The sequence below is a fragment of the Seriola dumerili genome, unplaced genomic scaffold (genome assembly GCF_002260705.1).
Source record: "Seriola dumerili isolate Sdu_G_001 unplaced genomic scaffold, Sdu_1.0 BDQW01000291.1, whole genome shotgun sequence".
Classification (NCBI taxonomy): Eukaryota; Metazoa; Chordata; class Actinopteri; order Carangiformes; family Carangidae; genus Seriola; species Seriola dumerili.
In genome coordinates, this window is record NW_019174546.1 from 1,260,136 (window position 1) to 1,275,877 (window position 15,742).

Below are 15,742 nucleotides of genomic sequence, written 5' to 3' on the forward strand. Positions count from 1 at the left end.
CACAAAAACATGCACCCACACGTTTCTTAAACACATGTGGGAGAGTGATGACTGCAGATATACCCCGGTGTACACGCGCAACACACGTGTGCACATTGTCTGAGCAGCGCACTCTACTGGATTACTCTAATTCAGTCAGCTTTGATTGGTTTAGGGCTTTTTGAAATATGCAGCAGCAGTAGCTTCAGCAGCAGCAGCAGCAGCAGCAGCAGCCAGCCTGGGGTTTGTGCACCATTTTCAACAGCAAATTCAATTTCAGTGGGTTGCGTGGTTCATATTTGGCTGATGGAGCATATCCAGTTGTAGTATATTTAGACCACTGCAGGTGCTACAAGCCAAAGATTGATCGTCCTTATAAAAATAACACAGTGCCATAAATCGTGTCACGGCAGCAGCTTTAAAAGAAAACTCCTGCATGCATCAGATCATGTCCTTGGACGGAGGAAAAATTAAATTAAGAGAGTGTTTGACACTTATATGCATTCAGTCAAGTGTGTGTGCTGTATTAATTAATTTATTGAAATGGATTACAGTCCAGATTGAGGGCTCATTCATCCAGATCTCACTAATATAATCTGCCTCTAAACATTTCACAGCGACTTATCTCTCTGAGCTCTCCCGCCGGGTGAGCGATATTTATTCTGTTGTGTTGGAGTCTTAGGCTCCTCTGTCAGGGCTGAGAAGGGTTTTATCTGCATCCAGCGGCCGTCGCAGCGCCTTTTGTACTCCACTCCCCCAGTCCCCATGCTGAACCCCCCACCCCTCCTCCTCCAATCTGCCCCCTTTTCGCTGGTCACACCACACTTCCTGTTAAATCCCATTACCAGAGCCAGACGCCACCCTCTGCACTGTATTACGGTCTTTGAGCAAAATCGTAAATAGGCCAAGCTGTTGAGTACAGATGCTGCCGAAAATACACTCACTGTGTTCCCATTCTTACGCATCCTCCACCCCCAAAATATTTTATTCCTCCCTTCCCTTTGGGATTTTTTTTTGGTGATGTCACTGTACGATGTCATCCAGCGCTTGTTCCAAAACTGCCTCAGTGTCTTACGCAAACAGGCGTGTCAGAGTACACAATATTCTCCTTTTCCCCTGTGAGCGCTCCAGTGTTTCCAAGATTATGTAGTGAGGCTGCAGCAGCAGTACACTATGTTTTCCCTCTGTGTCAGAGCTTCACTGTGCAAATGTTACCTATTGAATGATTTGCTTTTACTCATCTGTTGAATATAGTCCTCCTGAGAGTTGGACTGACACAAATAGCTGACAAAACACACCTACAAACACACACCGCAACGGATTGTAGCGGAGATTGGAGGAAAGCTGGAGTTAATTTTTGAACATAAACACACTGTCACACATTTGTGGGACTGGATTTATGAGGACCTGGATCTTTAACCACAAACTCTTACCTGATCCCTCATCCTGATATGCACAGACTTAATCCCTACATTAACCAAACCCTAATTCTAATCTCTACTTTAAAAACAAAACTTTACCATGAATTCACCTTAAACCCCACACTTCTCCAGCCCAGACCTAATTTTAATTTTAACCCTAAACTCTTTCAATAAGAAAGCTGCATTGGTACAGAGGAGGTGTTAGGCAAAGAAAATGCAAGATCATCCAGTTAGACCTGAATTTGGCTCAACCATTGTCACATCTCGTAATCATAAGACAATATGACAATGTTAACCAGCCGTGCACTGGGTTGACAAATCAAATATACGGTGGCCTTGAAGCTCAACACACAGTAAGTTAAGACAGCAGATACAAAATAGTTGTGTTTTCTCACTTTGCAGCTTTGCAGGAGAAAGAGATGCGGGATGACATACTGTACAACAAAGGTCCCTGGCTTCATGATAAAACTGCCCCCAGGGTGACACTCTTCGCATGCTACTTGTGTAATGCAGTGCTCTGTTTGGTCTAACCCCTAAACTTTTAACTAACCTAAATCTTTGCCATGAAATGACACTGAATCAATATCCTGTCCTAAACCTTACCCTAACTCTAACCTTCCTTTTTAAAGCCAAATCCAACTCTTGAATTCACTTCAACTTCATCCCTACTTTAAACGTCAAATCCTCACTCTCATCTTAACCTTCAACTATAATCCTTACCTTCAAATTTAGGCCTTTGAAGGTGTTTGTAGAGGCTAAATGACCTCATTTTGATGGTCTGAAGTCCAGCTGGATCTCAGAGGGATAGGACAACACACTAGTGAGCACACACACACACACACTTACATTAGCCGTCCCCTACATTTCACATGTCCTTGACGAGTGACATGTGTGATGCCAGAGTAAAGAGGAAGGCAATGTGCAAGCAAGAGAGGATGGGGGGGGGCAGGTTGGAGTTACAGGAGGAGGCCAGTGAATACAGACTGTCAGTGAGTGAGTGAGTGAGTGAGTGAGTGAGTGAGTGAGTGAGTGAGTGAGTGAGTGAGTGAGTGAGGACCCACAGCGCCTGCTTCGCTCAGTCCCAGCAGGGTAACGACTGTGTAACTACAATCTGCTAATCCCGCAGGCTGGCACATGCCCAGGGGAGTAAAACCAGCCGCACCAGTCGTACAGCCAGCTCTGACACCAGCTGGAGCAGCCTGCCGGGCAGCCTGCATGACTGACTGACTGACTGACTGGCTGACTGAATGACTGCCACTAACGCAGGCTAACAGGCTTGTGAGAGCAGTGCATTCAAATGATGATGAAGAGAGATGCGAGTGTGTGTTCGCGCCTGTGTATGCATGAGTGCACTTGTGTGTTTAAGTGGAAGAAATTCAATCACACAAAGAACGTGGAGTATGTGTTTGCGTCGCAGACCGAGGCTTTAGTTTGGCAAGCGACATTCAGGAAGCAAAAATAATCTCAGCGGTTGAGGTGAAATTATTATAGATTAATCTGTTCATTATTTAAATAATAAAAAATAACGAATCACAATTTCTCAGAGTTCAAGGTGACATCTACAGATTGTTTTTCAATCTTTTCGAGAATAAAAAAGCAACAACCAGAACCAGCAAATTTATAGAATTTCTGATGTATAAGTGATTTATATGCTCAATCATTTATCAAAATTATTGTTATTATTTATTAGATATTTAAATGAATTCAGCATTTTGGCATCAACTCAGTATTAGTGCATATCTTGCATCATGAGGATACAAACAAATTTTATTTTCACATTTTGATGTAATGCAAAACAGTTAATCAGTGTTTTATTATAATATTAAATACAAGCATATTTAAAAAATCTTGAAGAGGAACTCCTTCGTCTGTTAACAGGTCTCGGGGAGTACAACTGCACATGTGTAAAAAGTTGTATGGCATAACACACCCGAATCTCCAACTAGAACTATGGACGGTTGAGTTGCATTGTGGGTGATGTAGGTGCCAGATTTTGACAAGGAAGAGGAAATGTGTGGAATTAAAAAAAGGAGATTTCTCTGATCCTGCAGCATCAGTTTTGATCTTTTCAACAATGTTGTGGAAAAAAAGAGGGAAGAAATAACAATAGCCTTGACACACACACACACACACACACACACACGTACTGTTGGTATCTCACTATGCAGCAGGTGTCAAAGGACGATGTCTGAGAGCAGGTAGGCTGAGGTTTAAGTGTTAAGCTTGAAGATGCTTCAGTTTGGAGATCACCATCTGCTACAGGGATAAAAGCTGTGACCCGCAGTTATGACCTCTGTGTCGCACTTCTGCATCTCCTGTTGCACCGTTTGTGTGACCTGGCTTTGTTAAACGTTAATCTTATTGATCCTCTACAGAGCGATTAGGATTGCGATTGTGGGTGCATAAGTGGCTTCCTCACTTCTCTCACTTGTTCACGTTTACATTCAGCAGCAACTCCATGTAGGGACAATGAAAAAATATGATCCGCCTTTCAGCAACTGAAAATGTAACAGCTTATAATGAAGATATCTATTACTGGTCGCAGGCTCATGCTGCCGTCAAACGGAAGTCTTTAAGTGTAGTTGTATTTGTAGGTTAATGGCTCAGGCAAACTATTTGATCAGTGTTCCTTCAATTCCTTTACTCTCTGATCACACTGTTGTTGTTGTCTGTCTGATCCTCAGCCTGACTTCTGTACACAGTCAACAGGGATCCCAGGTTGTGGCGGTCTGGGGTTCAGAGGAGCTTTGCACAAGATGTCGTCTAATCCGCTGTCTCCCCGGGGAGATTAGCTCTGTCACCAGGGCTGGGAATTAAACCTCGACTGGTGTTGGAGATACTGGACTGGAGGGGAGGGGGGGTTGGGATCGAGCCGGGACATGTGTGGATTCACATGTCTGAGAGTGAGCAATGAATTGTGTGCTTGGAGAGGTTGAGGTGGGTTAGAGATGGAGGGATTATGGGAAAGGATGAGCAGAGGTGCAGTTTGCATAAGGGAAACAACAGCAATGTGTCATCACTCTCAGTCATTTTGACATGTAACTATCTTGAACATTGAAAATTTGACAGGTTAAATATGGGGAAAACAAAGCTGTTTACTTTACCTTGAAGGGAATATCAGTCTGTTTGTGCTGTAACTACATTAAACAACATGTCAAACACATCATGTAATAGCTACCAGGCAAGGGTTGCTCAAAAAGACTCCATGTACTATTAACCTCTTCATTCAGCTCAAAGCAGAGCGATGTGTTTGAGTGCAGAGGTTGAGTTTGGATCTGACACAGACACTTCAAACACTGTGAAGGCAACAAGAGGGAAGACAGAGAAGTTTCCTTGTGTCAGAAATCCAGTGTTGTCTTCAAAAACATGTAGAAAACACTGATCATGAAACTCAGAAGTATGTCAGTAAACATGATTCAGTGCTACAGACAGAAAATCCAAGGTAAAAGATGTTGGGCCTGATGTTGAATTTGCAGAAAACGGACACAGAGTTGGAGACAGAATCTCTTTCTGTAGCTCTCACTGCCCACAGTTACGTTATGTTCTTGTTTTGGTGCTGTCTCTAAGTAGGCGCTCACTTCCTGTCACAGAGCCAGCGACTGAGTCAAAGTCGGTCCCTGCTCCGGGCAAAACAGGTTCACCCTCACACTTTCCAGCCGTCTGGCCATGAATGATTCACGCTGGTCTACTGGTCTTATTTTGGCTGGTTCAACAACAGCTTGTACAGTGAAGAGTTTGCTTTACACCAAGTAAAAATTAGAGTGAAGTAGAAGAGGCACATTATATATATATATATATAATATATAGTATATATGGTGTGTGTGTGTGTATGTTTGTGTGTGTGTGTGTGTGTGCGTGTGTGTGTGCGTGTGTGTGTGTGTATGTTTGTGTGTGTGTGTGTGTACTGTATATATGTACAAGGGTGTGTACATGTGCGTAGGTGCATTTGTGTATGTATGTATGTGCATAGGTATGCATGTTTGTATTTGTATATGGGTACCTGATAGTATAGATATATAGAGCATGGAGATACAAGAGCATGATCATTAACAACTACACTGTCGCTCATAAGGTCAAAAAGTCTGTGTCAAAATGTTTGAATAACAAGAAATGTATAATGTTTCACTCACATTAACTGACACAATAAAGTGTAAAAAAAAAAAAAAAAGAAGAGGCACATTGTGCAGCTGAAACAGTGATGAAAAATATTCTGCTCTTCACTTCAAGTCAATTCAGAATGCATTATTGGTTTCTCAAGTGGCAGTTTGAGGCAGGCGGGTTTGCAAACACTAAAACCCACAAACAGTTCATTCACATTCATAAAATGGAAATGCTAAATGTGTTAATGTAAGAATGTTGAAATACACAAGAGTGAGAGCAGTAGCCGATCCATGGCTGACCAGCAGCTTCCAACACAATGCAACACCTCTCTATTCAGCTGATGCTAATGCACTCCGCATTAGCATCAGCTGAATAGAGAGGTGTTGCTCCCTCTAACTTCCCTGACTGGAGCTGGAAGCTTTCATCTTAATTATCCCACAGTGTCCTCCCACCATGGTGGTAATAAAGCACCATTTGATCCTCATTCCCAAAGACTAACAAGACTGTTGATGATGCGAACATGTATCTGAAATAACATCCCTAAATACACACAGTGAGTGCTCGAAGTGAGTGAGTGAACATATCTCTGTGTCGTTTTCTCATTTTGATAAAGAGCAGAGCATTTGCCTTTCTACAGGATTTTAGTTTAGCCTTAGTATGCCTCAATATACGTTCACCAATACCAATTTTTGGGTATTTGGAAATCTTGTTCTGAAGTGGCTTTTTGACTCTTACCCCTTTTTTCCCCATATATGTTTTTGGCTTGGCCTCATCCAAGGGGAAACTGTTCTCGTCCCAGTATTTTATCTGCGAGTCCGTCCAGTCCAGTAAGTCTGACAGCTCCTCGGCCGCAGAGTCAGGATTTAGAAGAGTGTTTCCAGTGGATGTCAATTCCGCTGCATCGCTCAAGTCCTGAGTCTCCTAAATGTTGAGACTGAGATGTTCACTGCAACATAATTCACCTTCCCGTGACTACAGCATAATTATATATATTATTATAGTATCTGTGTGCTTTGTATGACTACTGTCCACCCTGACCACCAAGTGACTTTGGGGCAGTTCAAAAAGGTGACGCTTCATTCCAGAGGGGAGCAGTGACAGTACACTACTAATACTTTCAAATAAAAGAGGTATTAAAAAGTCATTATTCTGCAGTCTACTTCAAATGAGGGTTTTGGGCTGAAACAATTAGTCAAATAATTAATCCTGTAAGAGTTTTATTCATCAATTAATTGTACTACATGAAGCAAAGATTCAGTGGATCTCAAATTCTCAATTGTGACAATTTGCTGATTTTTTTCACTGGAAATTGAATATCTCTGGGTTGTGAACTTTTGGAAATTGTTCCAGGCATTTTTCACTATTATTTTAAATTAAAATAATCATTTGTCACAGCCTTAGTGAAGTTGTTATTGGTGGATTGTCCTGGTTGAAGTATGGCTACATTGAAATATGATGGTGAGTCTGAGATCGGAAATATTAATATCAAATTATGCTTCCTAGAAAGGAGCTCGGCTGTGGCTTAACTTATCATCAGTACCTTTTAAATAACTGTGCCGGGGCAGCAATCTGTTCCTGGAGCTCTGCACTCTGCTTTTATAGAGGGGGATTTCTTCTTCTTCTTCTCCCTCTCTCTCTCTCCCTGTCTCCTCTCTTCATTTCCTCCCTCCTTCCCTTTTTCTCACTTCTTGTCTATCTTGTCCCTGTCTTGGGACAAGCTGCAGCTGATGTTATAAGAAACAGACTTGATAAAAATGAATGATTTTATTTTGCGGATGAGACTAAGCTGGCGTGCAGAGGGCCCTGTTTTATCCAGGCTTTGCGTGCGATTCCGACTGTAGTATTAGCTGCAGGACAGATTTCCCCAGTGGACAGGCAGATGCTTTCCCTCAGAGCGCTGTGGAAGCGCCATGTGTCACTGAATCTGAGCCGGGATAAGACGTCTGTCACACCGAGCTCTCAATGGGATCTAAAGCACCCCGCTGCATCATACGACAAAAGACACGACAGAACATCCTCATCATCTGTACTCTGAAGTTTCTCTGAAACTAATATGGAGCAGGCTTTACATCGCATCTAGTGTCCATTCACTGCGCCACTCCGCTCACTAGAAATAAGACTCACATGATAGCCAGATGTTGGCCTTTTGATACGGGCTATTCCCATTACTATGTGCAGGAATCAGACAGTAATTATGTCATGTGCTCTGCTCTGTTTGTATTAGACTAAATGCTTCCTACCTGATGGAAATGTTATGTAAGACATCCACATAGATTAATGTTCCTCTGGCCTTTTGGTAACATATATGTAAGCCATCACTGCATTGCTGTTATGAGGTGCCATCATTATTGTAAGTTATTATTACTGATTATTATTTTTATTATTACTGGTTATCAGTTATTGCACATGCCTATATAAACTCTGGCTTTATGATGTATGGAAATATCAATAGCATCTTAAAACTGCAGAGATCCTCACTATTGGATTCACAAATCCTCTTTTATTGCTTTAATCATTGTGTTGTACCGTTGGTGTTTTTAATTTTCTCTCTCCGTCATGCAGCAACAGCAACGATTGTTGGAGGAGAACCGATACGTGCGCTTGTATTCAGTTACATGTTTTACATCTGTCTTCTTTGCTCTTTCACAGACTGCTCTGAGGAGACGAGGAAGCAGGGAGACATTTAAAGACAAGAAATCCTCAAGTCAGGTAAAGAATTTATGAACATATTATTTTCTGAATTTCAGTATCATAGAATATTATATTTTGAAGGATAAGTCTGGACTGAAACACACTGTTGCACTGACCGATGTGTTCCTTTATTACAATCAACATGGGCGCTTGACTCAAACCCACTTACACCAGTTTGCTGTCACAAACGCTCACTAGAGCACCAAATGTGCATTAATCCACGGCTGAAAATAGTCCCCAGGAAATGCACCACTTGCTCCTGTTTTAACTATATGTCTGTGACCTGTTAAAGACTTTGTCTTCACTAAGAATAAAAGGGCTTGAGGTTGAGAGCCACAGATAGGCTGGGGAAGTCAAAGTATTGAGAGACAGTATGATTTGTAGAAAATGTGGCAGTGTGAAAGGGGTCGCAGGGAGTGATGAACCTACAGAGAATTATCATCCAAATCTGCAGCTACACTTGGTTTCAGCTCAGTGTTTAGTGATCTGGCCTGCAGCTTTACTTTGTTGATTCACTCTCTGCTCTCATAGCACCATTTTTTGCTGCAGCAGGCACCTTTTTTCAGTTAAAAATCCACTGTGCACCACCTGCCCAGCACCAAACAGCAAACACACACAGTGAGAGAGGAGCTGGTGAACAAAGAGAAGCCAGGTATTTCCTTCAGGAGTTGGTAGAAACCAAAAAGCTTAAACAGAGTGAATATTGGACTTCAATTCATCCGGTTCCCAGCCTCCCAGTGTTGCTCCATAACTGCCAGGTGTATGTCAGTGTCGTGTTCACAACTTCTTTCCGCTGCCCCCCAGTGGCATTTACAGCAGGTTTAAAGATTTTATTGTGTCATTCTCATACTAGGAGGACAGTGCAGACCTCAGGTGCCAGCTCCAGTTCTCCAAAGAGGAGTCTGGCCTGATGAGGAAAAAGATGGCAAAGCTGGGCCGGGAGAAGGATGAACTGGAGCAGGAGCTGCAAAAGTACAAATCCATTTACGGGGACGTGGACAGTCCTCTTCCTCTGGCTGAATGCTCTGGCGGAGGCCCTCACACCACTCGAGAGGCTGAGCTGCGATTACGGCTGAAGCTGGTGGAGGAGGAGGCTAACATCCTGGGCAGGAAGATTGTGGAGCTGGAGGTGGAGAACCGCAGCCTGAGGGCAGAAAACGAAGACATCCGGTGTCAGTACGAAAGGGACTGCTTCGGGCGCGAACCCTTCTCCAGCATGCCCTCGTCGCCGTATGGTGGTGATGCGCTGGAGTCGGCCAGTGAGCTACGTCGCCATCTCCAGTTTGTGGAGGAGGAGGCTGAGCTGTTGCGCCGCTCCATCTCAGAGATCGAAGACCACAACAGGCAGCTGACATCTGAACTCAATCGCTTCAAATTCGGCCCAAGCAGCAGCTCTGGGCCAGTCGGCGAGGAAGGTAGTGAAGGAGGGCTGTTCAAACCTGGTAATGGAGGGAATGGAAATGGCTCCAGTACCGGGATGATGATGGAGGAGCTTAAGTCAGCCAGGATGCAGATCAACGAGCTGAGTGGAAAGGTGATGAAGCTGCAGTACGAGAACCGTGTCCTCATGTCAAACGTCCAGCGCTGCGACCTGGCCGCACACCTCGGCCTGCGCACCGGCAGCCCTCGAGACAGTGACGCAGAGAGTGACGCAGGCCGGCGAGAAGCCGCTGAGGACGAGGAGGCAGGGCGACTTCTTCTTCTTCATCCCAAGAGAGAGGGCCCTATCGGAGGAGAGAGTGACTCTGAAGACATGTTTGAGAAAACAACAACCACCTCAGGGTTCGGAAGCATCAAACCATCAGATGGCAGCGAGCTCAGCGCCATCGAACTGGCCAATCGCAGGAGGGAAGAGCGGGAGTCATTCAGCAATGTGAAGCGAGAGGCCGAAAGGCTCGGGAAGACAGTTGACCGACTGATCACGGACACTGACAGTTTGATCTTTGAGGGCAGGCTGCTGGTGACGACAGGAGAGAGCTTGGATGGAGGGGCGGTGTCCGGATCCAAACCAGACACCCAGGTCCTGGACACCATCAACACTCGCATGAAGGCCTTCCGCACTGAGCTCCACATCTTCATGGAGAAGTTGGATCATGTAGGGGAGGGGCTGAGAGAAAGGACAGATGATCTATCACCCATGCCAAACCTCACAGAGTCCAGCAGCTTCCTGTCCACAGTCACCTCCATGTCCCGAGACTCTCCCATTGGCACCTTTGGAAGAGACCTGGTGACGGACTTCCAGGTAAGTTCAGTGATCAGACTTCCTGTGACCTCACATCCCTTAGTACATTTAGATGTTTTTTTAAATATCAGAAAAATAGAGAAGGCCTGTTAGCCAGTTAGCCATGATGGAGGAGAGAGTCAATACTTTAGTTTTTCTTATGGCCATTACAAACAGAATGTTCTTGAAAAATCCTGCATAACAACACTGATTAACATTCAACCTCAAAATCATCCCACCTGGGTGTCCAGACGATATCATGCTGCAGGAAAGAAAGACCGAAGACAAGAAAATCATCATACCAGATGGCTTCATTGCTTTATAGCAGCAGTTGGCAAAGTGAAATTGTTTGCAAAATTATGTTAAGTAGTTGACATGATTCAGATATAGAGATAGCCATGAGTAAACCTACTGGTGTATTTGTAAATGTGAGAATTCATTTAGGTTTGATTTAAATGGCCCTAAGTGTGCAGTCATTAGTCGACCATTTAAGGCCAAAATAAACTAAATGAGATCCTAAGTCAGCACTGTGTGCAAAAAAAATCGGCTCTAATTAAAGAAAGTGGCAGCGCTGTACGTCTGTAGAGCGCACACACGCCATCCACAGCTACGCCGCCTGTCAGTGGGAATCTCATTAACTTGGCTTAAAGGATAGGTTCGGGGTTTTTTTCAAGTCTGTCTTAATGCAATATGTATGTTGAGAGAGTTATGGGTCACTGTAATCTTTCCTCATCTCCATACTTGATCTAGTGCAACTCCACTGTAAGAAATGAGGGACAAAATCAGCCGTCACGGTTCTATGCAAAAATGTGCTCTTAAAGAGGAAGTACGCAGATTTTACACATCAAAGTCTGTTGATAGATCTTGGGGAAAAGTACTACACACGTGAAAAAAGCCTCTTGTGGCTCCAGAGAGAGTAGAAGTTTGAAAATAGAAAAAAAAATCTGAGGGTCTGGATTAGAAAGAAGTTGTAAGTGAGTTACCAGACCTCTGTAGACCACTCCTCATCTCCACTTGAGGCTAGCAGCTCAAGGCTGCATTAGCTGTCACTAGCATAACACCTGAATCTCTGACCGAACTGTAGTCAAGGTGCATTTTGGGTGATGTAGTCATCAGGTTTCTCTGGTTCTGCTGCATCGATTTTGATCCTGCAAATTTGTATATGAGGCTAAATAAGATGCTTCAGTGGGTTTTTTTGTATAAAATTCCCTGTGTGTTTTTCCCAGGATACTGTTTCTTTGCTGAGCCGTGGTGGAGGGATACGTCCTACCAGGCACGATTCGGCTAACTCAGACTGTTGAAGCCTCATATTAGCTTTGGCTAAACTATATTTTTACACAGAGTGACTACTGTAGATTTCGTCCATCATCTCTGACAGTAGAGTTGTCTTACAGCAGGAGAGGATTTTGACTGCGGCGGTAGACCAGTCAAATGATAACACAAGACTCTGATCTTGGTTTTCAGTATCAATACAGACCATGAAAACGACTATGAAGTGTCACAACGCTGTCACTGTTCCTCAACTGTTCCTACCATTGTGATGCAGAATTCGCCCAGTGTTGGACTGGTCACCCAGTAATAGGGAAGCTTGCGAGAGGTTAGATTGACATGAAAAAATCAGAACCTATCCTTTAAAGCCTCAACTGGAAATTTGGTTTGAGAGATTCCATAGTTCCCCCCCAGACGTCCAGTGCCAGCACAGGGTGACATATCAGGCCCCCCCCGCTCCACCATGAGCCACCCAGCTCTACCACACTGGCACCACCGCCACCCCTCCCCTGAACCACCGCCACTGCCATTGCTTCCTGCTGCTGCCACATTCACATCTGCATCTCCATGCACATCCTCATAGCCAGCAGCCCTGCCTGCCTGCCTCCTTCTCCTTGCACTCACTGTCTGCAGCTGCCCTGCTTCCAGTCAGCCAGGGCCAGGGGAGGGTGCCTGAAAGGGTGCTTAGGAGGGTGCTTGAAAGGGTGCTTGGTATGAATGGAGTAAGTGCTAAAGGAGTCATGGCAGTTTCTTCCATTTGGCTTGATTCAAATTTTTTCTTGACACAGTGAATTGTTGCATGACGGAGTAAATATTTTTCCCTTTACAGCTGAGCTACACCATGCTATCACTTATATGACTCATTATGACACATAAATGGTGTAGCTGTTATGTTTGCACAACATATCATTGCACACACACACACACACACACACACACACACACACACAGACACACGTGGGATTGGTTACTCCACAGTGTTGCCAAGGAAACGAGCCATAAAAATGTGAGCACTGACTAAAATAACCTCTGTTCTACAAAAGAAGAGTCTAAACCAGAGTTGCATGGCGCTGTGTGAGTTGCCTGTGGAAGAACTTAACTGGCTGGCATCCTGCTTTCTGTCCTTGTTTTATTGCAGCTTAGTATAAGTCAACATGTCAACATACTGTGTACTCTTCCAATGCAGGTCCATTATCTCTGTGCTGCATGATCAGGCAGACATCTTGGATGTCTTTTCTAATCAGCCAGAATGTCATATGGAATAAAACAAACAGCTCTTCAAACATTTCTCACTTCAAGAACCCAGTCTGCTTTGTAGAGATAATAGACTGAAGCTGCCTCCATACTCATTCTATCCAATGACTTGTTTCCGCTTTGCTCCTCTGCCTGTAGGACTCACTGGTTAGTCTGGGTGACGCTGGGTGGTTAGTCAAAGCTAACCACTGCACTAACAACTCAGTCCTGTTTAAAGCAATAAGGCCTCCATCCATTGAGAGTTGTTGAGGAAAGAAATTGAACACAGTTGTAAAGTGTATAATATAAAAGGCCACACTGCAGCAGCAAAGAGTAGGATATGCAGGAGGAGTAAATACAATAAAAAGGCAGATACTGTGTGAATGGAAGCGCATTCACAAGAGAAAAAATGAGAGATGTTCTCTCGTAATTATGATTTCTGAATCTCTTCCAGCATCTTGCAATTCTAAGATCTTTATCTTGTAATAACAAGATTTGGATCTTGTAAGATTTTTATCTGAAATTATGTAATTAAAAATTGAAGATATTTTCCGTATCTCATAATTATGCCCTCTCACAATTATAGTAATCATAGATTTGATATGTTTTGGGTTTTTTTTTTTTTTTTTTTGTAATTACGAAACCTGTGTCTCTTTATTACAAGATCTTAATGTGCAAATTATCTTCTATCTCTAAAAAATTCCAGTACCTTGTAGTTATAATTTCTCATCTTGTAGCTGTGTATCTTGTGATAACGAGAACTCCCGTGAAATTACAATATTTTTCATTTTGTTAATAAAGAATTTTAGACGTTTTCATGCAATGATGACTTCTGTATCTCATAATTATGTCCTAGCATCTTGTAATTATGAGAAACTATCTCATCTCGATCTGTTTATCTTGTAATTTAAAGGATTTGTGTCCAATAATAATAAGATTTTTGTTGTATGATTATCTCATAAAGAATTGGAAACTTTCTTGCAATTAGTGCTTCCAAACTTAGTATCATGTAATTATGAGAAACTATCTCATTGTCATGTTGAACTTATAACGAGATCTGATTTAAATCTCGTAAGTTTCTTGTACACGATAAAATTCAAAGATACAATTTTTGTGATTATGAGATTTGTGTGAGATAAGTATGACATGAAAGTGTTAAATACTAGCTAAGATAGTCAGTCTCACAATTGTGAGATGCTTATCTTGTAATAACAATTTCTGTCTCGTAATAACATATTTTCAAGTATTTTCTTTCATATCTCTTAATAAAGACAAAAAACTCTCTTCTGCTCTTGAATTCAACCAAAGAATTCTGCAAGTTGCCGATATTTTTTACTCAGTTTAATAATAATGTTTTGGTCCTCAGAGCTTCAGACCATCAGGTAAAATTCAAAAATACAGATCTTGTAATTATGAGATCTTTATACAAGATAATTGTGAGATAAAAGTGTCAAACATGAGATAAAAGTTTCTCAGAATTATAAGATACAGAAGTCAAAATTGGAAAACATCTCAATTTTTTTTCCTTTGGTGAATGCTTAACACTTTTATACATACTTTTTGACATGACTTTACCTTACTTTTTGATGACATGATAGTATTAAGTTGCTGCTAGCTAGGAAGAAATGTGGGCACTGCTGCAAAGGGGAGCAGCTAGCATGGCGCTAGCTTAAAGCTCGGCTGAAGCCTCAAATGCCTCCAGTGTTTTTTAAATGCTGTAAATGTTTGAAAAAAAAAAACAATGTGCATCATACAGGCTCAAGATTCAACTTTCTTTAGTTAACTGCTTCTACAACACACACGGCTGTGCACGGGCATGTGTTGAAAACCTTTAGCGTGCTAGCTCTCGCTCTGCAGTTTGCCGTGGTATCTCTCAGCTGTTGGTTTGGACTCATGTATCCCTCATTGCATGCGCTTCATAACAAGTGTTTTGCATTCTTTTCCCCCCCGATTCCCTCTCTTTGTTCCTCTTTGTGTTCCCGCCAGATGTTTCAGCCCATGATTTTGTTCATCCTCATTCTCGTTCTCTTCTCATCTCTCTCATACGCCGTCATCTTTAAGTTGGTCTTTCTCTTTGCGCTTTTCTTCGTACTCTAGTCCGTTTGTTCTTCTCCACACCGTGTAGTCTGTTAGTTAATTTTCCCCGCTCTGCTTATATTCTTTACCCATTTTCTGTTTTATTTTTTATTTGTTTTCCCCGCCCACTTTCTTTCCTCGCCCCCTCACCCCGTTTGTTGTCTTTTGTCTGTTTTGTCCACAATCCACCTCACACATCTCCCCCCGAATACAACCACCCACCACTACTACCTGCACCCCTGTATCCTGCACCCCGTCACCCATCCCCTTAATCCTTCACACCCATCATCCACACTCGCCCCACCCCCCCACCCCTTTCGTTCCCCTTTCCCACCCCACGTCACTCACAGTCCGGTCAGAGGGATGAGCTGGAGTGGCGTCTAGGACAGGAGCGAGGCGTGGAGCCCCAGAGCCAGAGCCAGGGTGGGGGCCAGGCCCAGAGCAGGGGAGCCACGGGACTCACTAGGTACCACAGGCCCCTGGCTTTAAGAGCAGAGGTCAGTGCCTCCTCCCTCCTCCATCTCCCCTTCCACCTGTGGGACTGAGTTAACACTGGCTCCACTGTGAGCCCCATACATGGGCCTTCTGTGTCTGAGTCTAAAGCATTAATCTGGACGCTATTTTCTTACAATTCCTTCCTCAAACCAAAATCTTATCACATTCTCAACTGTAGAGCAACAAAAATTCAAGGTTCAATGGACACTCTGAAAATCAACACCAAAACTAACTGAAGCATGTAATTTTCAACACA

General features: G+C 43.2%; 1 protein-coding gene across 1 annotated transcript in view; it reads left to right on the forward strand.

Annotated features, from left to right (window-relative positions):
• The window catches only part of mtcl1 (microtubule crosslinking factor 1), a 73,241-nt gene that overhangs the window by 25,437 nt on the left and 32,062 nt on the right, over positions 1–15,742 (forward strand). The window contains exons 4-5 of the mRNA XM_022758281.1: positions 8,151–8,210; positions 9,046–10,434. Of these exons, the coding sequence (XP_022614002.1) occupies positions 8,151–8,210; positions 9,046–10,434 (1,449 nt within the window). The remainder of the gene's footprint in view (positions 1–8,150; positions 8,211–9,045; positions 10,435–15,742) is intronic.